Source organism: Coenobita brevimanus, chromosome 14 (genome assembly GCF_032717465.1).
Source record: "Coenobita brevimanus isolate Jiangsu-jjx chromosome 14, ASM3271746v2, whole genome shotgun sequence".
NCBI classification, from domain to species: domain Eukaryota; kingdom Metazoa; phylum Arthropoda; class Malacostraca; order Decapoda; family Coenobitidae; genus Coenobita; species Coenobita brevimanus.
In genome coordinates this window covers 6880001-6907183 of record NC_136967.1, presented here as the reverse complement: position 1 = coordinate 6907183, position 27183 = coordinate 6880001, and the positions used below count along the sequence as shown (strand labels likewise).

Genomic DNA, 27183 nt, shown 5'->3' with positions numbered 1-27183 from the left:
CAGTTGATCAGCACATGTGGGAATTTCATAACTGTCTCTTCCTTTCATTCCATCTCTTGTTTGTCACTGCTGTTTGAGTTATCTGTTATTAATAAATGAACATTTGTTAATATAGATTCCTCCGTCCCCTCTCTCTCTCTCTCTCTCTCTCTCTCTCTCTCTCTCTCTCCCTCTCTCTCTCTCTCTCTCTCTCTCTCTCTCGACTTCATTACGTGGTCTGTATTACGAATTTCATTAATTACCTCAGCATAGGAAGGACCCATCTCACTCGGGGGGATTAAAAAAAAACTATTAATCCTTCCATTATTAATCCTTCCTCTGTTTTATTCTGCCAATTTCCAGACGATTTTATTTCAGCACAGGAAGGCTACCTCGTTCTCAAGGGGTTAAATCTGTACCGTGAGTCAGAGAACCAGGTTGCACAGAAAAATATTATCACTTGCCTCTCTGCGGTAATCTAATCGAGATGTATTCATGACTGTGTCGATAGTGGTTAGTGAACATCAAAGGAAGAGCAAAATTGGTCAACTCTTTTTACAGGGTCTTTTTTTTTTTTTTTGCTTTATTTATCACCAGGCAAGTTTAATTAGCTTATGATCAATTTTCCGAACAGAGGGGGTCAGATAAAGCCTTCATTAACCCCTTCACTTCTAAAGGCTCTTCTGGGTTTCTGGGTTGAGTAAAGTTGTCCATTGAAAACAAGAACAAAGTGAATTAGACTCCCCTGACCAAAATAATAATAATAATAATAATAATGATAATAATAATAATAATAATAATAATAATAATGATAACAAACCTCAAGACAGACTGCGTGAACCATATTCTTGTTACTTTTGAAATCTTAATCTGATAACATTATATTCTTACTGTTTCCTGCATTATATTCATACTTTTTCCTGCCTTAAGTACTGCATGATCAGTTACTAATATGAATGCAGTTTTGAGATGCTTAAGGTATCTCTATTACTTCCTACATTATTTAAGCGTTCCTCCTTTCTCCTTCCTATCCACTCCAGTCTGTGAGCGTTTCATCCTTGCTGTTCCCTATCCATACCTATTTCTTGGGCGTTTGCTATATATTGATTGCACCTCGGGATTATTTGTTCAACAGTATCTATATCACGTCTTATATCATTTAATCTTACCCCAGTTCTCCTTCGTTACCAGTCTGCGATCACGAGAGTTCTTACACGTATTGCTTGGTCATATATATTGTACCTTGAGGTGATTGAGATGATTACCCAACACTTCCGACGCAGTTTTGTCTTACCCCCAGTCGCCTTGGAATTGAATTTGTTATCTGTGTTTATCTAAGCTTCAGTACACACACACACACACACACACACACACACACACACACACACACACACACACACACACACACACACACACACACACACACACACACACACACACACTTTAGTAGACCCTTTCACCAGACGGTTTTTTAATGCTCTTAGCTACACCTAGCGATTTTGCTGAAGAACACAACAACATTATTCTTATTCTTTTTCTTAATCTTACTACTACTACTGCTACTACTACTACTACTACTACTACTACTACAACTACTACTATTACTACTACTACTACTGCTACTACTACGACTACTACTACTATTACTACTACTATTATTATTATTATTATTATTATTATTATTATTTTATTATATTCTTACTACTACTACTGCTACTACTACTACTGTTACTACTACTACTACTACTACTATTATTATTATTATTATTATTATTATTATGATCATCATCATCATCATCGTCATTGATTCAGGCTACCATCGGACGATTTTTTTTAGCCACGACTCCTTGACGATTTTTATGCTTTATTGAAGTTGTCAAGGATAATCGATTATTACCACCACCACCACCACCAACACTACTACTGCTACTACTAGGGCTTCTCTTAGCAGCAGAAAATCGTCTTGTTTTAGCCAGGATTAAAATCCGAAGTGTAGCCTTAACAAGTAGAGGATTATTCCCTAATTTCCGGGGGTTTTCGCAGTGACAGGTAAAATCGTCTGGCCTAAGTATGAGTAAAATTAATAAGCTTTCACCTGAGTTTCAAAGGTTTCGCGGCTTATCTATACTCCTTTCACCCGACCTTGGCCCAGATTTTCGTCCTTTTGCAGCTTATTTCATGTACAGCTTAGTGGCGGAAAATGATTATACTGCGGCTCTATATCTTTTCTCCATGGTACTTCTTCGTGACTAGCATCATATTCTAGTGTAAATATCCTCTTGCGGCTCAACGTTCAAGATGGAGAAATGCCAAAGTTTAGGCCAAGTTAGATTGGAAGGAGTATCGTGGAAATGTAGAGACATGGGAAAGTATAATAATAATAATAATAATAATAATAATAATAATGATTGGTTAAAGTGGCATATCTGATACAAATATAAGGATGCGGGGGGGTGTTCTAATAATAACCGTATAAGTTTGATAAAAAATTAAGTTTGTGTGTGTGTGTGTGTGTGTGTGTGTGTGTGTGTGTGTGTGTGTGTCGGGTATCACCACTCATCACCCCCAAATTGTAACGTTCACACAATGATAACTTATCCTATGCCTCAGTGTCTTAGCAGTATTAAGTAACTTGGGGACAGAAGTACAGAGACATCTATAATTTTTACTTATTTATTGATACTACCGTCTTACGATTAATAATGTCCATCTTAAGAAAAAGGCCTGTCATACCAAGGAGATCGATGACTTATTTTTCCCCCGTAGTTCACTTATAACTTGGGGAACTGGAGAGGGACGCCTTCACGTGGTGGCACCGAAATAGCTGGGCGGCTCACCTGTCTGGCCATACAGACGTCCCTCGACTACTTCCCTAGTCCCCTAAAGGAGGATGGTTAACTGCTGGAGAAGGGCCGTTTAAACCTTCAGTCCACCAGGTTCACGTTTGAGATGAACCTGGGGCTACAACAACTACTACTACCTCAACTTGACCAAGATATGACTTTTTTGTTTTTTCAACTGATTTCACGTAGCTCTGGTAGAAGTAAGACAGTGCTATGGCTCTCTGTACTTCCCATAGCACATCTTCGTGACTAGCACCATATCCTTGTGTAATAACACAGCATTAAAGATACAGAAATGGAAAAATTTAGGTCGTTAAATTAAAATGAGCATAATTTATTCCTGACCTTCAGACGTTTTCAGTAAGCACAGGGTAGACGCTTGGAATTATCTATTTGTGTATGTATGTATGTAAGTGTGTATGTAAAGACAGAAGCCTCAATCATGTTAGGGGTGGCCACTAGCAAATCGCCTCCATATCGCCCTATCCTCCGTCATTTCGCTGCCTTCTTTCCCACTTACTTCACACACTCGTATATCTCTCCACTCCATCCTTCCCTCTTATCCTTGGTCTGTCCCTCCACGTCACCCCTACAACCTCACTCACATGCATTCTTCTAGTCTGTCGCACATTCTCCATCCTCTCCACGTGGCTAAATCGTCTCATAGTATTTTCCTAACGCTCTCAGCCACATCCACATCAACACCACAACGCTCCTTCACCTCGTCATTACTGTCTCTGTCTCTCCATGTAACTTTTGGATCCGGAGAGACTAAATATAACCTTTAACTCCTTCAGTATATACGGTACAAGATTTTTTTGAGTTACATAAAATCATCTGTAAGTAGGAAAAATAAAGGAGAAAATGCGTCATCGGATTGAAAGGGATAGGTCGTATCTATTAACCCTTTCACTACGAGGATGTCTTGGGTTTTCTTGCTGCCTCCAGACGATTTTTATCCAGTTGAAGATGTTTCGTGTTGAAGTTAAGTACAGAGTGAGTCAAGAGTGGGATTATAGTGGGAGCCACATCACCGGATATCCCGTGTGTGCCGTCCATCCCAGTGTTTCCTGACTATTTTGGCTCTCCCTGTGTGTGTGTGTGTGTGTGTGTGTGTGTGTGTGTGTGTGTGTGTGTGTGTAACGTAAGCATTTGTTAAGCATAATGTTAATACCAGTGATTCGACAGATGAGATCCCATTTTTTGTCATTATCATACTTAACTCAAAATTAGTGTGAACCTGCATTAACACCCACAGGCCTCCTACGACTCACCCTTAGCCGAGTAAAATCGTCTGGTGTCAACTGGAATAAACATACTGTAGGTGTGATTATGAGAGAGGTTACCAAGACACACCCTCAGCTGAAGAAAATCGTCCGGTGCTTGTTAGAATAAAATCATAGAGTTGTTGCGACCATATGAGGGTTGAGGGATTTGTTATGTGTATATAATTATGTTGTTTGGTGTAATCCGTAGAAGGAGAAAGAAAAGTATTTTAGGAGTTAATATCTCCTTCTGGTTAGAGAGAGAGAGAGAGAGAGAGAGAGAGAGAGAGAGAGAGAGAGTTATGAAGAGGATATGAAAGTGGAAGTGAAATCTATGTACACCCGTTTATTAGTGGTATATTCTCGTGTGTATATGAGGGAGGGTGGCGTTTAGTGGGAGGAGGGGACAGCCTATATGTATGTGGAATATTCTAGCAGTCCTCAAAGATTTAACTCCGCCGGGAAGCTCTGGAGGTCTGAAAGTTAAATAGGATGTCTCAGAAAAGCACAACTGCACATTCACTATATCTGAAAAGCCGTTGTGTATGGAGAGAGAGAGAGAGAGAGAGAGAGAGAGAGAGAGAGAGAGAGAGTGAGAGAGAGAGAGACCCGTCTGCCTCAAAAGCCGTGGTGTATACGGAAAATTAGTTTATATATAAAGAAAAAACTATAGGTGGAAGTAAGGACTGGGATGCTGTAGATCCTGAAGAACTATATGGCATTGTAGTAATTTCCTCTCTTATATACGTAGACTTGAAATCTTCGAAGCGCAGACAAGGCATATGTGGTCTTGAGATTGACGCACGTATTTATGGTTGTATGTGTGTGAATTTCATGGCAGTGAGGAGTTAATGACTGATAAGATAGGAGTGGAATGTCAGGAAATGATGTGTCTGCTGCAGCGCTCTGTATGTCCGGGAAACTTGAAAGATTTTTATGTGGTTAAGTGTCACAAGTTCCGGATGACCCCCATTTTTCATGAAGTTTGTATACTAAAAAAGAAAAAAATATTCCACTCGCTGTTTACGCCATCTATTACAGTTCTGACCCAGAATTAGCTAATAAAATTGTCCTTCGGTTTCCAGACTAATGAAGTATAGCGAATCTGATTGGGATACACCACGAGTATAATTATAATCATTATTTTCCTTCACAAATCGAGACGGTTCTAGATTGATTTTGTCTAGCCGTATTAAGATTTTGAAAAGACGTTATCGTAGTAATGGGCCTGCCAGCATGACGTGAGGCTAAGCACTAATGTTTATACCGGAAGAAAATCATCATCCAAACCTATATTCCGCTCTTAGGATACGGGTGAGGTAAGAAAGTAAATTAATAACTCGCGAATAAATAAATAAGTGTGTAAGTAAAGACATTAGAGCATGGCATCTCTTTCTCCTCAGATGTGTGTACCGGTGACAATGTAGCGGAGGTGGAGCTGATCCGGCTGGTGGAGGAGCAGATCCCCTGTTACAAGCTGCGTGCAGACCCATACACAGAGTTCTCAGGTAGGTTCGAACTAAGTTTTGTTGCTGCTTTCCATTTCCTTCGTCCAGACTCTTCGTGGTACTTTCCTTCCTTGTATCTGCTTTCCTCTTTATCTGTTTCAGTCCTTCGTTGCGCTTTCTTTTCTCCCATTTCCTAACAAAAATGGAGAAATGGGTTTGATGTTATCCCCTGTTACAAGCAGCTAGCTAACCCATACACCGAGTTCTTAGGCATGTTCTTCTTAAATATTGTTTGTACTTCCTTCTTTTCTTTGTCTGAGACCTTCCTGGTTATTTTTTTGTTGACGTTACGTAAAATTTGGAAAAATAGTGTTTGTTTATCCATGTTACGTGCTGCGTGCTGTCGTAAGGAACAGATTATCATAGTTACCGCAGGTAAGTTCTTGGTTTTCTCTGGACTCTTAAGATTCCGTTTTCTCTTTACGCAGTGTAGACTTAATCATTTGAAGCTGGGCAAATAAGATTGGGATTGGGACAGTGGTAAGTAAAGGAACCAGCATTTCTGGATCTTCAGATTAATGTACAAAAAACTGACCGATAATGTGGTAATGACGAAAACATTCATGTCCTGTATCTTCGAGATTTTTCTGTCTCAAACACTGCATTATTTTTCAGTGAAATTATTTCAGGCGGTTTATGGAACATTAAACGATTTGATTAGTCGGTGTATTAATTTTATGGAACTGAGCCACTCTGCAACTTGATAATAAAGTTATGTTTGCATGAAAATAAGTGAAAGCTAATTTTGAGCAGGAATGAGCCACCCTAGTCAGTCAAAATTAATCAACCCAATAATCCGACAGCATTCGGCCATCAACCGAGCTGAAAGTAGGTAGGGATCTTTGCACAGGTTAGAGCAACTCGCCAGAGAACTGTGTTATACTGAGCTGTGTAAACTTTTACATTACTAGTTAGCCTCTTATATACGTGGACGTCTTATATTTACTTCATTTTGGTTGCGTCAAGACGATTTTCAGCATGGGACCGACCCATCGCGGTGAAAGGATGTAATAACAACCTCCGTTATCCTCAGCACTTATAAATGATCATTTCAGGATGACTAAAATCGTCTGGTGGAAGCTAGAAAAAAAAAAAGTAAAGTCGTCATCGTGGTTATTGTTGTTCAACCCAAGGACTTTGGTTCAAACACTGCATTAGCCGAGAAGACCCGTCCGTCAGTCGCACGGAAGTAACCGCCGCTGAAGGGCTATCCCGTGTAGTGAACCAATGCTCACTTGTGGATTGACAGGCGAGGCGCTTGGAATAGTGTTCCTGGGTTAAATATGATTTGTGTCAGAGACAGGCGCATATATATATATATATATATATATATATATATATATATATATATATATATATATATATATATATATATATATATATATATAAAGGAATGCAGAGGAAAGCAAACAGCAATAGACCTGTTGGTCATTTCGTGGCTGTTTGTTATAAGAAAGGTTATTACTAACAAAATTTATTCTACCAGTTAAAGACAAGGATGGAAAAAGGGGTGGTAAAAAAGCAGAGAGAGAGAGAGAGAGAGAGAGAAAGAAAGAGAGAGAGAGTGTAAAAGTAAAAGTGAGAGAGGAAGCGAGAGTGAAAGCTGGGGAAATTTGTCGAGTCAACAAAAAACCCAGTAATGAAAGCGAAAGACGTAGAGAAAGCCAGGTGGCTGAGAGAGAGAGAGAGAGAGAGAGAGAGAGAGAGAGAGAGAGAGAGAGAGAGAGAGAGAGAGAGACTTACTATGTTGACGTCCCGGTCACGCTCCCTTCAACGTGGGGAGAGAGAGAGAGAGAGAGAGAGAGAGAGAGACTTACTAGGTTGACGTCCCGGTCACGCTCCCTTCAACGTGGGGGGAGAGAGAGAGAGAGAGAGAGAGAGAGAGAGAACAGGGAAGGGGAAAAGGGTGATGAGAGCGACTTAAAGGCGAACGAATAAAAGGATAGGTAACGAGAGAGAGAGAGAGAGAGAGAGAGAGAGAGAGTAATGAAAGATAACAGGGAAGGGGAAAAGGGGGGGAGAACGACCTAAAGGTGAACGAATGAAAGGATAGGTAACGAGAGAGAGAGAGAGAGAGATCGGTACATAGATAAACAGTCTTGACAGTCCTTTCCTGACGATTTGGCCTTAGTGTTATTTTAAAGACTACTCATTTTCACTTTATCGGCCTAAAATTGCCATCTCTCCATTTTGTATGTTGAGCTGTAACTATAGATGAACACTAGAACATGATGCCAGTCACGAAGAAGTGCTATGAAAAGGATGTAGAGCCGTAGTATTATCTTATTAGGTCTTTGAGCTGCGTGAAATAAACCGCAAAAGAGCGATGATATGGACCAGGTTAAGGAGAAAGAACAATAACTCTCCAATTACACTGGTTTAAGAATCACATAATCCCATATTCTCTCTCGGGTATGGAAACTCCCTAACACCTTTTCCTAAGCGATTTATTTTGCTTATTATACTTTACCGTCCTTCTCTGTGTTAAATAAATCGATAATAACCAGCCACATCTAAAAATAAGTCGCTAAGGAAGAGGTGCTAGGGAGCCACTTTTACTAACGAGAATACGGGCATTTAAGAAGACCCCTCCTACCACCCAGCAGACCCCCTCCCCCCGCGATAATCAGTCGTACAGGAAAATTGGCAGGAATGATACCTTGCAGGGGTGAAATGTCCGAAGGAATTTTAATAGGAACGGTAGAAAGTAGGAGCAGATATGGAGTTGATACTTAGAGATATACAGCTAATGCTACGTATCATGTATTTTCACGCGCGCACACACACACACACACACACACACACACACACACACACACACACACACACACACACACACACACACACACACACACACACACACACACACACACACACACACACACGTATCTATGCACAAGCGTTAATACAACACACTCAGCCTTTCTTTCTCAGGGGTCTGGTCTGGTTCGAGAGTTCTCTGTTTACTTTAATCTTCTGCCTTGTTTTTCTCCTTTTTTCTCTTTTTCTTCCCGCAGCCTTTGATTCATTATTTTCTCCTCCCTCTGCCCTCCCCCCTCGCTCTCCTTGCCTTCTCTCCTCTCCCTCCCTTCCCTCCTCGTCTCTTCTCCCCCTCCTCCCCCAAGTCAGAGCTAACATAGGCAGTCTTTTTTCTTATCTTGCTTATTCAGATCTCTCTCTCTCTCTCTCTCTCTCTCTCTCTCTCTCTCTCTCTCTCTCTCTCTCTCTCTCGGCGTGGAGTTATTAAGGTTGCACCTGGACTGCATTAATTGGACATACACGTGGTGTACTGATGTGTGTGTGTGTGTGTGTGTGTGTGTGTGTGTGTGTGTGTGTGAGAGAGAGAGAGAGAGAGAGATGGGGGGAGGAAGGAACTCGCTAACAGGAGAAAGCAGTCTCATCCGCTTTCATTCAGTCTCAGCTGTGGTCATGAACTACACCAGGACTCTGACTTACGGTTTACCTTAGGCGATTTATTTTTTGCCTGTCTTTGATTCCTCCCCCCCCCCCCCTCCAGAAACCACCTTCTTCCAGTTTGCCCTGTTCCGTGCACGCCGCCATCCTCAGCCGTCCTCTCACTCCTTTCAGTTTTTTTCTTCATACAAGTTAATGTCCTTCTTTACCCACCGTTTACTCTCACTCTCATCTGCTTTACCGTCTTTGTCCTGTCTCTCTCTTACCTTCCTCGATGCGTCAGTATAACTCCTCCTCCTCCTCCTCCTCCTCCTCCTCCTCCTCCCGTTTTGAGAGCATCTTACGATATTACCCCATCAGACCCCGAATCCTCTGCCCTCCTTCGCCTTACTTAGCACACATACAGTCTCACTTGGTTATAGGAGCCCCTGGCATCTTGTTTTTTTTTTTCTTTTTCTTTTGGCTAAACCGAGATAATATTTCCTTCGGGTGGGTGGGTCCTGAAGCCTCTTGTAAGTTATCTTTGTGTGTTCATCATCATCATGTCATAATCCATTCCCGCTTTTGTAACTGCAGTTGGAACTATGTAAGAAAAAAAGAAAAAAAGCGAAACCAAATTTTTTTTTAACTATCGCTACTCTGCTGTAAAAACGGGGCACACCTCCATTCTATCGCTACTCAACCCATTCACCCTCATTTTGACGAAACTTAGTACTTAATGTTGACACGATAACTAAACTAAAATTCATCCTTCCGCCCCGGTTATGGATTTTATATCTTATTCCTGCTACTACCCGTTATACGCAGGTCAGGTTAAATCTTCACTATCACAGGTCCCCCCTAGACTGAGTAAAATTATCAGAATATTAGCAGGAGCAAAATAATAATTACGTCATTTGGCTGAAGGAATGAAGATATTATCGAAATGAATATGGTAACTTGTTCTGGAATGATTATATATAATGTCAAGCCCTTCATTCACAACGATTTTTTTTTTTTTTTCCCCCCCTACCATTCTTGTATTCAAACAGAAGTCTCTCCCTGCTAGCGAAAGAGTTGTTGAATACTACAGCATCTGTTCCCTCCAGTTCGAAGACTTCCCACTGAGCTGAATAAAGTCGAGTGGAGAAGTGAGAATGAGAGACATCATCTTAGTGAAGTGTTAGCCAGCAGCTTTGGCCAGTTCCGCGACTCTTGAGGCCATACATGTAACACGCGTGTGCGTCACGTGTGTGTGCGGTGTTCACTCAGTTACCGCTGCCATAGGTAGACCTTCTTCAACAGTACTGTTGTCTCGTGTCCTGTGTTCTTCCGTGTTAACCCTCTTGCTGCGAAATATTTACTGTGCGTATCATTTCCGCTGATATTTGACTATTTTCATATACTGGAGAGAAACGTAGGACTAAAATATATTAAATATTAAAAACAGTTTGAAACTCAAAATCTAAAGCAGTCTTACGAAAGTGATTATTGATAATCAAGTGGGTTGGAAAAATAAGAAATCTCTCTCCATCACATCGAGACACCAGGCATGAAAATATATTACTGACCATAGGTGTATGTTTAAATAGTCCAATAATTCTCTGCCATATTGTATTTCCTCAGTTTCTTCTTTGTTTTTTCCAGATGTATCTCACTTCGGTGCCATTCCTTCACTTCTTCACCGGTTCTCCTCACACTTGGCACCATTGTTCCTTAGGCATATGACACCCGAGATATTCCTTTTTTTTTTTTTTTTTTTTTTTTTTATGGGGTTTAACGCGATCAGAAGTTGAGATTTTTTCGAGCGGGAAGGTAAGATATAGCCTTAATTTATTCTTTCACCTTGAGAGATCATTCTTGAACCTTTAACTGCTAGGACTACTTTCAACAAAATAAAATCGTCTGGCGTCGGTTCACATAATCCTAAGTACACCAAGAGCAGGGATGCTTCGAGATTTTAAGCGTCTGATTATGATTTCTCTCAGCAGTACTAAATCGTCTGCGTTTAGTGTGAATGAAATACTCGAGCATACCAGCAATAGCGAAAGGGTTAAGCTGAGGAAAATCGTCTGGTGGTAGCGTGGTTGAGAATGAAAAACACGTCATTACAGAATTTGTTTGAAGAAGAGATGCGTCACCCTCACGACCCCATAACGTTATAATAGAGATGGGCCTGTGGTGTGGGTATGTAGGTCGTATGTTAATGGAGACACCCCGTTGCTGTGTGTGTGTGTGTGTGTGTGTGTGTGTGTGTGTGTGTGTGTGTGTGTGTGTGTGTGTGTGTGTGTCCATCATTACCACCACTTGTTTCGCTGCCAATCCCTTTCCTGTAACTATATTGCCAGTAGATTTTTAAGAAAAGATTATTAGCGGTATATAATGTCACAAAGTTTCCCTTACCCCAAGATCACTATACGTTTCAACCGTGGATCTCTTCTTTGAGAAAGGTATTTAGGAAAATGCCTTGGTACCTCCATTGCCATCGATAAAACAAACTGAAAAAACAAGATCGCGTAAGTTCTTCCGATGAATGACGAAGATGTTCTGGGAGGGGTTGAATATTGGTTAGTGTGACATTGCAATAACCACACGCGCAACTTATATGGCGTTTCTTTTTCTTTTCTGAATATATACAGTAATCTTCTGGAGTGAATTTTTCGAATATTCCATGTTCTCTAATCATAAAGGCTTTTTACATCTGCACTATATGTTCTGAAGGCAGCGTTCCTCTCTTCATGCCGTAACCTTTTGTCATCAGTGGTTAGGTTTGCGTATTCTCTTTCTAGGGACAGATGATTCTATTCGACTGGAAGAAACGCTACAGTACTAACAAATTACAAGGTGTCATTTTAGCTTTCTTTGGGATGGTCGACTTGGGGTATCGTAATCTTGCTGACGACAGACGATTTATTCACCTGAGAGAAATACAACAAAACCAACAAAGTATCAACTGTTATTTAATCTTTTTCGTACGAGGACTGCACTTGTATTTTAGCCTTGCTGTTCCTCAGATGATATTTTTACGCATAGGAGGGTCCTCATCTGTAGTTCCTTCACCCTCACGAAGCCAAGATTTTTTTTTTTTTTTAGCTTATTTCACGTAGTTCAGTGTCAGAAAAAGACGACGGTACTGCTCTGCATCCGTTCCATAGCACTGAATCGTCACCAACATCATATTCTAGTGTTGATCTGTTGTTGCAGCTCAGCATTCAAGATTGAGAGATCGCAATTTTAGTCTCAAGTTAAAATGACAAGAGTTTAGTGAGAGAGTTACCATCACCTTTATCCCCGTCAGTACGAGGGATCTCCCATACGCCGAATAGAACCGTATGATGATAGCAAGAACAGAATGAAAAGGACGTCCGTGAGGTGAAGGGGTAAAGCCAGTCAGTAGTGGCGTAGGAGTCGAACTTGTATTTGTGTGGGCGTGGGTTAGGCCTAGGCTAAGGGATACGTCACTGGTATAGAAGTCGACGTGGGCGGTGTGTGGGGATGGGTGGGAGAGGGGTGTGTGGGGCTGGGGAGTGAGAGTTAGGGAATATGGTGCTATATATACCTCTTGTGATACAGATATATGTATTTTTTGCCTTTTTTTCTTCTTTGGATCCTAAATTTTGATAATACTAGGGGAAAAGTAATGATGACGATGTTGGTGATGAGGAGGGTGATAGCATTGAAGGGACCTGTTCATTGGTGTCGTATACTTACCCTGCACATTTCTTCTATTAGTGTCCTCCTCCTCCTCTTCTCTCTCTCTCTCTCTCTCTCTCTCTCTCTCTCTGTCTCGCAGAAATCTTGATATTAGGAGACTGTCGACTCAAGAAGGGAGGGAGATGACGCAAATCCTCTTGTAGGCGGGGAAGGAGGGGAGGGGTAGAGAGAGAGAGAGAGGCGGAGGGAGAGAGGAGGGAGGGAAGTGGTAGGGAGAAAGGGAGGCGGAGGGAGAGAGAAAGGGCAGCCGTAGAAATTGTAAGGAGGGAAGGAGGGTGGGAGGGAGGAAGGGAGAATGGGAGGGAGAGGAGTAAAAGAAGCGAGTGGAGACTGGGAAAGAATGGAAGCAGGGATGCGAGAGAATGCCTGAAAATAATGTTACGAGAGAGAGAGAGAGAGAGAGAGAGAGAGAGAGAGAGAGAGAGAGAGAGAGAGAGAGAGAGAGAGAGAGAGAGAGAGAGAGAGAGAGAGAGAGAGAGAGAGAGAGAGAGAGAGAGAGAGAGAGAGAGAGAGAGAGAAATGAGATACGTTTGAGATGGCCGTGGAATGTGATTGTGGGACGAAGGGATGAATGTTAAGTAGATCATTGGTAGGAGGGGAGAAAGAGAGAGAGAGAGAGGGAAGTATATTATTCGTTGAAGGAAGTAGGAGGGAAAGACTAGAAAGGGTTGTGAGACAAAGAGGGGTATGGAAGTCTTTGTGTGTAATTCACCGGGTCGGTCAGGATCACTTGATGGTCGTGATCGTCAGCTTTTACCCTCCCGGAAGGGAGCTGAGAGCTCATATAGTCCGATCTAAGGGCAAGGTTGTGACCTTCACACACGCACACACCCGTCCCCTTGCTCAAGGGGGACAGTAACCACCCACTTTGTCTGAAACTTTTCGCAACCTGAGCAAGGCGCGAACTCCCGTCCACCAGTTGGCAAGCGAGAACGTTACCACTGCACCAGCGAGCGGTGTGCGTGTGTGTGTGTGTGTGTGTGTGTGTGTGTGTGTGTGTGTGTGATATAAATAGATAGATGGGTAGATAGAGGGAGAGAGAATGGGGGGAGAGAGAGAGAGAGAGTAAATGCGAGGAGGACAAGGGACGGAGATACGATTAACGCTGATTAACAAGGTCACCGCGAACGTGAAATTACACCATCCTTGTCTGAGGTAGGGAATTAACTCTCTCAGGCTCCTGTGACTCACTCTTAGCTGAAGAAAATCGTCTTTTGTTATCTGGCATACAGTGATAGAGTTTTTTTTTTTTTTTTTTAACATAGGGTTGATGATAATGGTATGAAAAATCTGTCATTTAATTTACTAATTCTCAGCATAATAAATTCGTCTGGGGTTGACATATAATGCTTGAGTTGGAGCAAGCATGAAGGGGTTGAAATGCCTGAACAGTCTTTTCTTATTATAGTTCGTCTGAGATGTAGAATTTGAATATACGACTAGCTGTCCTTACCCAAAATCAGTCACTTCTGTTGGAAAAGAGGTGACCAGGATCGGAAACAGAAAAAGGAAATCACAAAACCAGGAGAACTATATCATCAGCGCGTTCAGCGAAAATGATCTCCAGCGTCATTCATTGGTCTTTCATTGTTATATTCCCACTTATGATTAGGCAGAATCCAAAAACAGGCAGAGTAAAACACAAATGCAGACCACTATCGTCGATGTGTCCAGTTAAATATAAACATCCATCCATCCAATCATGATTAAGCTCAGCTCACATATACACATTATTAGAGAAGAAGCCAGAGCACTATTAGGTATATATTTTGTTCCCATAAACAATATTTTTTAATCTAGAATATTGGTATGAACAATATTGGTATGAACAATATTTTTTACTGCTAGGTTCTCACGTAAACTTAAGAAAATTATTATCTGATTGTAGCTTCAGTAAGGACATGTGTTGTTGTGAAAAAGTTTTAACTCTTAACTGTCTGGATTATTTCTTTTCCCTTAAACTGCTAGAGATCACCAGAGAGCTGAATCCAATTGTCTTGCAGTAGTTAGAAAATAATTGAATAAATAAAGGAAACGTCACTGCACTGAGAGGGTTCTTGGAGTAGCCACTTTACTAAGAAAGTTCTCCCCAGATTTTAATCACACTGGAATTAAAAAAAAAAGTAGACATGGTTTACATATAAAATGAGTCATATGTGTGGAAGTGTTAAGTGTTCCTCACCCCCTCTGTAAGTTGATAATCAGTGACTGTGCATCCCTGGCGAGGTCGTCAATGGTGTGTGTACAGGGCTTCTTTACACACCCTTTTTACAATGGATCATCTGGGCTTCACCGTCATCTGGTGTAATATATCCCAACCCACCTGGACAACACCATCACTCTTCCCCACTCACCTGGCCTCACTAGCTCCCTCATCTCACCTTTTTCACCCAGCATACCTCCTCATCTCACCTTTTATCACCTCACAAACCTCCTCATCTCACCTTTTATCACCTCCCAAACCTCTTCATCCCACCCTACACATTCACTCTACATAGCTAGCCCAACACTTCAATTTATCTCACCCCACCTTCCCCGTGTCAGGAATTCAGTTATCCGGTTTTTTTCCGTTTGTTCCCTGACCTGCCTTCCCGTACCCTGACCTGCCTTCCTCTATCCTGACCTGCCGACCTGTACGCTGACCTTCCGTCCTGCACTCTGACCTGTCTACCTCTACCCTGACCTGCCTTCGTATATCCTGACCTGCCTTCCTATACCCTGATCTGCCTTCGTATATCCTGACCTGCCTTCCTGTTTCAGACAAATATCCTGACCTATCCCCATCTCTCTCTCTCTCTCTCTCTTCCTTATTTCTCTCCCTCTATTGTCCTACCTTCCATTCTCTCTGCCTCTCCATCATATCCTCCTCCTCCTCCTCCTCCTCCTAAATATCCCTGAAGGTGTCCCAAGCCATCATCTAATGCACTTCTAACATTTCCTTCCTTCCTTCCTTCTTCCCTCCCTCCCTCCTTCCTTCCTTCCTTCCTCCTTATGTCTTTCCCTTTCCTTTTTTTAGTCTTTCCATTCTCTTTTCCTTTACCCTTTTGTTGTTGTTGTTGATATATATTTTCTTTCTTGCGATTTCTCCTTTTCTCTCATCCCTTCCCATCTCCCATCTTACTTAAAAAATTTTCTTTTTTCTTTTATTCTTCCTTCCTTTCTTCCTACCAAACTTCTTTCCTTTCGTCCCTCTTTCCTTCCTTCCTTCCATCATATCAAACTTCTTTCCTTTCATCTCTCTCTCTCCTTTCTTCCTTCCTTTCTTCCTTCCTTCTTCCCTTCTGTCATCAGTTGTCTTAATCACTTATTCCTATTTTCTCTTATCTCTTTACATTTGCTTCTCGCCCTCTCTCTCTCTCTCTCTCTCTCTCTCTCTCTCTCTCTCCTTAAAGCTGTATTTTCACTTACACATTCACACTGGCTCTCTCTCTCTCTCTCTCTCTCTCTCTCTCTCTCTCTCTCTCTCTCTCTCTCTCTCTCTCTCTCTCTCTCTCTCTCTCTCCTTAAAGCTGTATTTTCATTTACACTTTCGCTTTGGTTCTTCTCCCCCCTCTCTCTCCCTCTATGTATGTATGATGTGTGTGTGTGTGTGTGTGTGTGTGTGTGTGTGTGTGTGTGTGTGTGTGTGTTTCGGTGTTAGAGAGTGGAGGAGGAAGGAGGTGGAACAGAGAGAGAGAGAGAGAGAGAGAGAGAGAGAGAGAGAGAGAGAGAGAGAGAGACCCGTACCCACCCGCTTCTTCTCGTCACCAGCAACCATTCACGTTTCTGGGCTTCCGTGTTTCTCTCTCTCTCTCTCTCTCTTTCTCTATCTATCTATTGCCAGACGCCTCAATCCCGTTTCTCTTTCTCTGCTACTGGTATATGAAGGCTTTTCAGCACATTTTTTACCAGCACAATTTTCACTCGTGGCTGTATCCGTCTGTCTCCCTGTGTGTGTGTGTGTGTGTGTGTGTGTGTGTGTGTGTGTGTGTGTGTGTGTCCAGTCTCTCTCTCTCTCTCTCCCCCTCTCTCTCTCTCTCTCTCTCTCTCTCTCTCTCTCTCACTTACACAACCTGTAATTAATAATCTCACGTACTTCACATCCCACCCACCTATTTTTAACCCAAGATTCACGTTATTTATATATATGGAAGTCGTTTCGTAACTCACATCAGGTGCTTTGGTGAACGAATAATTTTAGAAACGTGAAACGAAGGGTCGGGAAGCAAAATATGAACGAATTCTCAGGAACGGCGGCGCGGACGTCAGAATGCGTCTGAAACTCATTGGGAACACCCGTAGAGTTTCGGAGTGCTCGCTGGCAGGATTGTTCGAGAAGAAATCTGAAATTCCAGGGTTATATAAGGGATTTGAAGGCGTTTATTGGGCACTTGGAGGATTGGAAATTGCTTGTCTTTATTACGTTTGCTTTATTAATTTGTAACTACGACGCTTCTTTGCTGTGGAACCCTTAAGATCAGCTGCTTTATTGATTCTGCGTAGTTTCCTGTGCGGCCGCGTGGTGGCTCTGTCCGCGCCTCGTGATGCAACCCGGCAATATTGATCCACGCATGTTCGGTCCACGCGTCCACGGTGAAGTCTGGGGATTTTCGACGCTACGGACGCCCTTTTATAACAGTTTTTGGAGACGGTAGAGGCGGTGTATTGATGGTGGAGATGGGGAGGGAGAGAGGGTCAGTCGAGTAGATTGTTGGAGTGGTGGAGAGGGTGAGAGAGGAGGCTGGGTGGAGAGGGGAAGGCACTTTTAGGAATCAGAATAAAAGGGAATTTATGGAATGAAGGAAGTGGACGGAGGAAGTATTGAGGGGAAAAAAATGGACGGGGAAGTAGTAATATAGGAACTGGGGAGAAAGGGGTATGGAAAACGAGGAAAGTGGGGAGTTTGTTGGAGATGAGGGGAGAGCAGAACGATGGTTATAAAGAAAGGGGTGATGATACTGTGGAGAAATGAGTGTTACTTATACCATGTGCGGAAGTAGCCTGGAGAATGAGAGGGACGAGAAACGGTGGAGGGAGATGAGGGTAGGGAGTGAGGGGGAAGAGGAGAGGTGAGAAAGGGAGGGGTGAGGGAAACTATGGAGAAATGACATTGTTAGCTATGACCACAGGAAGAGAGGGACCAGAAAAGAGGTGTAGAGGGGAAGAGAGGAGTCTGGGAGAAAGAAGGAGGACAGGAGGAAAGATGTGAGAGAGAGAGAATGAGAACGTTACCTGCGCCGAAGGGGAAGGTAATCTAGTGGAAGGAGAGGTGCCAGAGACTGCGTAGGAAAGAGGGAAGGGAGTGAGAAAGGCAGAATATGGGGAGGGGAAAGAACAGGAGGGAGGCGAGAGAGTAGTGTGGGGAATCTCTGGGGAAATGAGTGTGTTGTTTATGGCTAGAGAAAGTGCGGGAATGGTGGGAAGAATAGAGAGTGAGAGGGAAAAGAGAGGAGAGTGGGAGGGAGTAGAGGACAGGAGCAGGGATGGGGGAGGGAGTTCTGGGAAAAGTGTGATATCTCTTCTGAAGAACGTATATTGGGGGAAAGAGAGATACCGGAGAAGGGAATGAGGGGGAAGTGGGGAGAACGCGAGGGAGGAAGCGAGAGAGGGAAAGAAGTGAAAAAGAGGAGTGAGAGGAACTTCCTGAGAAATGAGAGCGTTATCTATACTGGAAAAGGGAGACTAGAGAAAGATAAGGGCCAAAAGTAGTGTAGAAACAAGTGTGAGAGAGAGAGAGAGGGAGGGGGAAAAAGCGTAGGGAAAGAGGGAAGAATGGGAGGGTGGAGTACTGGAGGGAGGTGAGGGGTAAGAGAGAAAGAGGGGAGAGGGATGAGGGGAAACAGGAGGTGAGGGGTAATGGTGTGTGGGAGCTCCGTCAGTATCGTCCATGTGCCGCCACCTCAGTCGCCCTAACGCAGTGGTGGCGGTCGCTCCTTCGACGTCGCTGTCTCGAACTCGGTATACACGGTTCAGAGGGACGTTGCGATGGGGACGGGGAACGTGGGCTTATGTGGGGACCCTGAGATGTATATTTGGGGATTAAAGTTCGACAAGTATTTCTGTTTGCTGGCAGACGCTCCTAAGCTCACCTTCTGTGTACATGGTTCAAGGGGGACCTACGACGTGGACCTGGGATAGTAGCAGGGACCCAGAAGTGGTTGAGGAAATCGCGTATATGGTGTCCCCGGGGATATACATTCTGTGTTTAAAGGTGGCTTAATATTTCACCTCCTCTCCCTTCCCTCTGCTGGCTAACCTTCCTAAACCGAAGGAAGATGGGTGTGTTTCTCTGTCCATTGATGACTCGCTTTGATAATAATGCGTCAGGGAGGAAAGTCGGATATGCCCCAAGTAGATGCGGTGGAATAAGAGGGGAACTCTCAACCCTGACCGTACCCAAATTGAAGACAGAAACAAAGGCTTCGTGAGGCAGATGAGAGGGACGTAATGTTGTTGTGAAGGGAAAAAGGAAGACGATGTGCGTGCTTAGGGAAGGGGTTGAAGGGTGGACGTGCGTGCGTGTTGTGAGTTAAAAGAATCTTCGACCATCACAGGGTAGTGGCCGATTCAGTGGACTAAAGAGGAACCAACGATATACCAGTGCCTCTTGTGTGCGCTTGTCTATGCGTATGTCTGCTGGATCGTACTCACACGGAAATATAAAAAATATGCACATACTCGCACATTATACATGAGAAAAAATATGAAAATCGTAAGTAAAAGTGTCTCCTGTTCCTCTCCGCTATAATGTGCCGCCCGTGTTGCGTGTTTACGTCATGATATCGTCCCCCTGGTGGCTGTTTCTCGCACTATTTACCCGGCGTGTCTTGTGGAGCCATCCTGTTATTGGGCTGTATTCTCGTTGGTTCTGTTTGATATTGCAACACGTTTTCCTCGGTGATTTATTTTATACCTTACACTTAAACATGAACCTCTTTTATGTTTTTGATGCAAACTTTGTTGATGTTAACTCCATCAGCCGAGAACGTCTTTGTTACTGCAGTCAGGCTATCACTGCACGGTTTAATTCGGATTTGGAAACATCGCTGTTAATCAAGGGGTTAATGAAGTCTATATCTAACACCATCAGTTCAAAAAGTCTCTCTTAAGCAGAACAAAATTGTCAGGAGGTAGCAAGAATACATTAAAATTACATCCCGGCGCTGAAGGGTTTAAAAACACATACATACCGTATGAGTTACAGTATCATTGACTACAAAATAAATCGCCAAGGAAGAGGTGCTGATTTTTTTTTTCAAAGAGTATGGTTTAATATAACCTGCCCTCGTGATGGAAAATTACCACATGCTTCCCTTTATTTTTATCATGAATTAAATTACAAGCGGAAACCAAATCATGTATCTTTACCAAACGCGGTTCTCTGTTATCGTGTAATCGTCGAGTCTGTTTTCGTTTTATGAATTTTATCCTTGTGATCGTCGTTTTTCACAATCGTTTTTCATCACTTGTCTTGGTGATCGTCATTTCTCACATTATTTTTGACTATTTATTACCATGAAAGGCACTGAAAAATGGAAAGCTAGCCGCATTTGCTTATCACACTCTTTAAATGACAAGGAAAATGCCCATTGCTTCCCCTACACTTTATGATGGTCATGTCTGCGCTCTCGAATTTGTGATTGTGATTTGCGGTGATGGGGAAAGATCCTTTAGCGCTGTTGAGATTATCATGTACAGTCGGAGCCAATAATTTGTCATCACCGTTTCGAAACTGTCAGAAGGTATACTCTCATAAATCCGCCATGTCTTCATTTTATTGCAGAATCGTAAGAATCTATTAGATTAACGTTAAAATATCATGCTAGTCACGAAGAAGTGCTGTGGAAATGATGCAGAGTTATAGTATTGTCGTTTTCTGCATCTGAGATACGTGAAATAAGCTGCAACAGGACGAAAATCTGAGACAAGTTAGAGTAAAAAGAATATAGTCATATCTTTAATAATAAGCAATGGTAATTTTGAAAGATGGAGGCTCGTAATCTCGCCGGATGAGGAGGCTCCCTACCTCCTATTCCTTAGCGATTTATTTTTGGATACGGCTGGTCAGTAACCTTATGCACGTTATCTATGCAAAGTATGGCGATATTAGAATGATTTATTTAACACGGAGAAGGTCAGTAAGGTGTAATAAGCAAAACAACCGCATAGGAAAAGGTATTAGGGAGGTTCCTCAGACGACAAGAGTATGGTCCGGAGTGTCATTACATGAATAAGGAACCTAGACATGTACACGGGTTACTGATCTCGACTGTACAAAAATTAAAAACGAAAAAATAAAACTCAAATCATACGAAATGCTCACCAATTACTGAGAAAAACTAAATATTCTCGTTAATTGACTTGGCTGCGGTGGTCGTGAAGCAGTTGATACAGACAGCGTATAGCGAACGTTTTACTGAAGGCCAGAGAAATTATGCTTGGAATACTATGAATTTGGTAGTGTGACAGATAAAGGAATTGTTTTGCCGTGATGAATGCCTACCTCGTTGTCAGTCATATATCTTTTTTTCTTTTTTCTTTTATGGCCATCATCATTATCATCATCATCGTCATCGTCATCTTCTTCATCACTATCATCATCATCATTCCGGGAAGCTCATATCCTCACAGAGTTATCTTCACCTAATCTTGTTAAGTATCCAATCAAGCCATCACGTAATCCTTTGGCCAACCAGTCTCTCATTCACCTAATCCCCAATCACCCTCTCTGCGTCCCATGTCACCTTAATTCCCATTCCACCCAATCTCGCCCAGGTAGATGCCAAGCCCACTTTACCTGCCTCCTTTAATTAACCTATACAGTACACCAGACATTAGGTAAGCTTCAGAAGAACACCTGATTCCCATTCTCCATTTTCGCGTCTCTTTCTTATATACTTTCTTCATTTTTCACTCTTTTATTCACTTTTTTCATTTTCCATTCAGTTATCCACTTTCCAGTTTCCATGTCCATTTTCCACTCCCTTATCCGATATTTTTTATTTCCTAATTTGTTATTATCTGGTCTCTTCATTTTCTAGTCTCGTTATTATTCACCCTTTCCATTCTCCACTATATCACCAACTCTCTTCATTTTGCGCTCTTTTATTCAGTCTTCATTTTTCATTCTTCATCATTTACTCGATTTTATCCTTTCTCATCATTTTCCACTCAAGTATACGTCCTCCAGTGTCCACTCTTATCCACTTTCTTCATTTTCCACCCTGCCATATACACTCTTCATTTTCCACTCATTATTATCCACTCTTTTCATTTTCTGCGCTTTTTACTGTCCACTCTCTTTATTTTCCACTCTCATTATTACCCTTTCTGTTCATTTTCCACTCTCTCTGTTATTCCCTGTCTTCATTATACATTCTTTTCTTCTTCCACTCTCTGCATAAACCACTCTGCATTTTTCAGTCCCCTTTCTCCTCATCTTTTTTGCTACCCTGTTTCTTTCGGTGGGAATTTGACCACTTATTTCATATTCTTTATTTTCATCTGTCTCCATTTTCTTCCGTCCATTATTGTTACGCATCCTTTGTAGGGAAATGTGTCGTCTCTCTGTTTGTTTGTTTGTGTATCTATCTATCTGTCTGTCTGTGTGTTTATTTATATATCTGTCCGTCTGTCTCCATCTATCTCCCTGTCTGTTTGTGGTTACCTGTCTGTATGGCTGTCTGTCTTTCTAGTTGCCAGTCTATCAATGTCTCTGCCTATCCATCTATTTGTCTATTGTTTGTCTATCTATATCTATCTATCCGTCTGTTTGCCTGTCTGTCTGTCTGTCTATTGCCCGATCTCCAGGCTTTTTTTTATCCCTACGCAGTAACGACCCCTCTTCCCACGACGCACCTGCACCCTCCATTGTACTCCCGCACCTCATCTCTCAGTCTCATTCTCCTTTCTTCTTCCAGTCACCAGAGACGGAAGGGTTGACGATGGTGTGTGTGTGTGTGTGTGTGTGTGTGTGTGTGTGAGGGAAGGAAGCCATAGTTTGAATCTCGGAAGCTGGAATGATACGTGAAGAGGTCATTGTGCTGAAAGGTATAAGGTTGAGGGCTGGAAGGGACGATATGACGAAATCCAGTTATCGAAATTGGGGCAGCGATGAAATGGAAATCAGCAGCTGTCAATCATAGAGAGAGAGAGATAAGTCGTGCTGTAGATAACGAGGACTTGTAGCATTATCGGCCTTTTTATAGGAACCTTAAGACGAGAAAAGTCAAGTCTGTTATTTAGATGAAGTCGTAAATAAATTCCTTAGAACAATGCAGTATTTTGACTATCCATACCTAACAGCTTAAGGCAGGAAGCTGATTTGGAAATGCTAGTGAAAGAAAAAGCATATGTTATTTGGCTGTTTTCCTCAGTTTTCTCAAAGCCTAGGCAAGTAGTGTCATCAGAAAAAAAAAGAAAATTATAAAACATCAGAGGAATTATGTGTGCCATCAGAGGCAGAATGTTTAGAAATTATTTTAATATGACCGGCACTGAACGATTTTACAAGCCACAAGAAAAACCATGCATGTTCTGAGGGTTATATAATTATGTCTTTCTATTTATTTTTAAGATTCTTGGCATGAGACCGCCTAGCACTGACCTCTAATGAAGAATTTACCATAAGACATAATTAGAGGCCGTCGCATGATCACCCAAGAGATTAGGGATTATGCACTCTCCTTGAATGGCATTGTGGGGGGATTTTACCATAAGAAGCAGCTCATCCATCAGGGCATTCACGTGATCCTTAGAAATTGTGGATTAAGATCATGTTGCCTGGAGAATTTCATCGTAAGAAGTTGATTAATCCATTCGGGTGTGTCACATGATCACCCTAGGGATTGGTGATTATCCCGGGTTGGCTGTAGAGATTGGTGATTATCTTGGTGTCGCCTGGTGTAGTGTGGTTAGGTAAGGGGTGGGATTACATGGTGCACAGGGAAGACCTTCTGTGGGACCGACCTTGTTTGTGTGTTGAGCCCCAATCCCCTATTTTATCTTGTTTCTTTTTTCTTGTGACCTTCCTTGTGGTGTGGTGACTCGGCTGCCCCTCATGTCATGTTGTTTTGCCTCATCTGGCTTCATCTCACTTTGCCTTCCATTGATTTGTCTCATCTCATATCACTTCATCCCACTTCAGTTCATCTCACCTCTCCTTGCCTCGTCTCTCCTCTCCTTACCTCACTTCACTTCACCTCACCTCACCTCACCTCACCTCCAAGACAAATCAAGGGTAGTGGGGACATTAGCGTGTTGTATATCCAGCCACTTGCACTCTGAGCCAGAGTTACGACCCGAGATGGCAGAAAGTATGCAGAATGAATTTTTACCCTGCTCGTAGTTGTTGTTGTTGATAATGATGATGATGATGATGATAACGATCCCATTTATGGCAGTGATAAATAAAGTTACAAAGATTATGTTGACGATGAAGATGATAAAGATGATAATGATGGTAATAATGATAAGCAATGACTGAATATATTAATCAGCATGTAATATTGTGACCACATAAATCTAACCGTCTAATGCAAGAGATTCCAAGGTAAAATTAGCGTAGTGAGAAGTCATCTTTGACATAATGTGATAACGTAACCTAACTGCTATACTGTTATCACCTCAAGGCACGTAAAGGGAAGATTACGAGTGGTAAATTTATAGGCAGCTCGTGATAACGGCGTGTGAAGGAGCTGTTTATACATTAATTTGTTGGTGAGAGTTATTTTTATATATATATATATATATATATATATATATATATATATATATATATATATATATATTTTTGTGTGTGTACAGGAGTCAAAGCAAACCTAGTATGAGCAGGAAGACATTTATATTGATTTATTCATTCTAGTTATATGGTCTTTTTCATTCATTTTTGCTACTGCCACATGATTTTGTTCAGCTTAGGGGATACCTCTTGTAGTGAAAGGCTAATGAAGGCTTTATTGAACTTCACAAATTCGAAAAGTCTCCTCTAAGCTGAATAAAATAGTCATGGGCCAGGAAAAATAAAGTGAAATAGATGTCTCCATGGTAAAGGGGTTTATTAGCCTCATTCTGGAAGCACAGTGAAGAAAAATATATAAGCTTTTTTAAGAACAGCGTTTGTTATATTGTCTGGTTGTGATCACTCCGGTGCTTTCTTATATAAGCTGTTTCGTGTTATGGGCCTACCACGTCATCTCTGGGTAGGATCTCGTGTGTGTGTGTGTGTGTGTGTGTGTGTGTGTGTGTGTGTGTGTGTGTGTGTGTGTGTGTGACCTAATATAAAATAGGGACCAGGATGTGTGCGATGTCGGTTGCGTGTCGTATTCTAGGGGAATGTTTGGGTACTTTCCTTGTCAGTTACGCAGATATCCTCGTTTTTATTATTTACTCCGTGTAGGTTTGGGGGCATCTTGATTTGCAGCGATGTAGTGATGTTCCGTGGTTGATCCGGCGTATGGTCACTGTCATTTTTCACGATTTAGACTATAAGATTACCCAAACATTCTGATAGTAAATACAAATCTTCGGGATTAAGGCTTCAAATTATAGATAGATAGATAGATAAATAGATAGGTAGGTAGATAGAGACGTTCATGTGCAAGGATAACAGTCACAAGGGAGACTAACAGTTGTATTATCTTCCCATTTTCGACAGGTTGTGATTACATGTCTTATATTTCCACAGTGATTATATGGTTGTGAAAGAAATAACGTACCTTAAATGCTCACTCTAACATATCTTGGAATTATTTTATCCTCTGTAAGCTATCTCCGTGACTGATATAAACACCAGCCTTCTGAGCCCTAATTAGCCTATATCCAAACAAAGCCCTGAATCCTGTGCAGTGACGTAACAACCAACGCGTCTGACATTCTCATCTACAAATACGGCTGAGAAGACTGAAGTGATGCTGTAGTTTATGTATTTACGTGAACTAAAGGAAGAATCGTGTTGGTTTTGATGGAAGAGTAAATTTTGTGATCATATTGAGCAAGTAGAAAACATTAGATAGTTGCGGGAGCTTCAGGGCATTAACATGGTGCTTCTCTAAAATCTCTACAGTCTGTGAGCGTAAAGTGGGTGATTCAGGGCTCTAATATGGAGCTTTACTAAAGTCTACGGGAGTGAAATACCTCATTGAGGAAAAAGAATAGTGATAGACAGACGGACAGGGCCACTCCTAGAGACGCTGAGACATTTATAAAGGACAAATATTTCACTAAAAATCTGTCTGGAATGAATCATGAAACGTGGTGGTTGTGATCGGTGACGAAATTCATTAGCTGTACTAACCAACAGTGCAAATGCTTTCATAAAAGGAAAAAAAAAAATAACGAAAAATATATCTGGTATGATACAAGAGATGCATTGGCTGCGAACTGTGACTGAGACTGTGATTATAACAACACAGAAACAATAGTATCCAAAAGTCAAAATCTTCACTGACTTCACACATTAATTTCAGAAACACGCGCAGTTGCTGAGGTAACTATAAACTCTGTCTATGATTCGATTGCTTAGATAAAGAAGTCATTGAAATAAAAACTCTAATGTACATCCATGATTAGAGAGCCTTTGTAAAAAAACAGTAAAATGTGCAAGAGTTTTAGTGCACAAAAAATTAACTAGTAATATAGAAAGAGCGCAGTGTAGCTAGAGAAATCCCCTAGACTTTGGTGTACATTATTAAGTAGCAAAATAACTTAGAAGGGAATCAAGAGTACTCACTGAATTCTCTGTAGATGGTGACGTTTTCAAGAGTCTAGTGTGCATAAAAAGAAACAGAGCAGTGTAGTTAGTGGTCTCAAAGATAGAGTGTACCATAACTAACAAAAGCCGAAAAATGTGAGAAGTAGAGCAGTGTAGCTAGTGGTCTCAAAGATAGTACCATAACCAACAAAAACCGAAAAAAGTGAGAGGTAGAGCAGTGTAGATTGTGAAAACTCTAAGACTCATATTAGTGTACAATATCTGACAGAAACGAAATAGTGAGAAATGGAGCAGTGTAGATGGCGAAGTCTTATAGAGCGTAGTGTATAATAAAAAAAAAGTGAAAAAGACTGCAGTGTAGTTTGCTAGGCCTATAAGATTCTAAAAGTGTAAGGTAACGAACAGAAACGAAAAAGTGAGAAACTGAGAGTGTAGTGTACAGCGAAGTAGAAGGCAGTGTAGCAAGTGAAATATCCCAGATGCTAGTGTACAGTAACTAACAAGGAGTGAGAAAGGGAGCAGTGTAGTTTGTGAAGCCTTTAAGATTTTAGTGTACAGTACAATAACAAAAAGGTGAAAAAAAAAAAAAGATTGATATAAGTGTACGTATAAAGTCTGGAGTACTGTGACTTAACAAAAACCAAGGAGTGAGAGGGAGCAGTGTATTCAAGTAAAGTGTAAAATAGCTATACAGAAGTAGCAGAAAAAAAGTGTAGTAAAAAAGCTTCTAGTACGAAAGCTAACAAAGAGCGAAGGAATGAGAGGGAGCAGTGTTTAGTATTTAAGAGACA

The 27183-nt window shown here is 41.7% G+C and overlaps 1 protein-coding gene across 3 annotated transcripts in view; it reads left to right on the top strand.

The window, feature by feature from the left end:
* milt (trafficking kinesin-binding protein milt) overlaps positions 1 to 27183 on the top strand; it is a 275578-nt gene that overhangs the window by 9865 nt on the left and 238530 nt on the right. For all 3 annotated transcript variants that reach the window (XM_080286080.1, XM_080286072.1, XM_080286088.1), the window contains one exon: positions 5491 to 5595. In XM_080286080.1, the coding sequence (XP_080142206.1) occupies positions 5491 to 5595 (105 nt within the window). The remainder of the gene's footprint in view (positions 1 to 5490; positions 5596 to 27183) is intronic.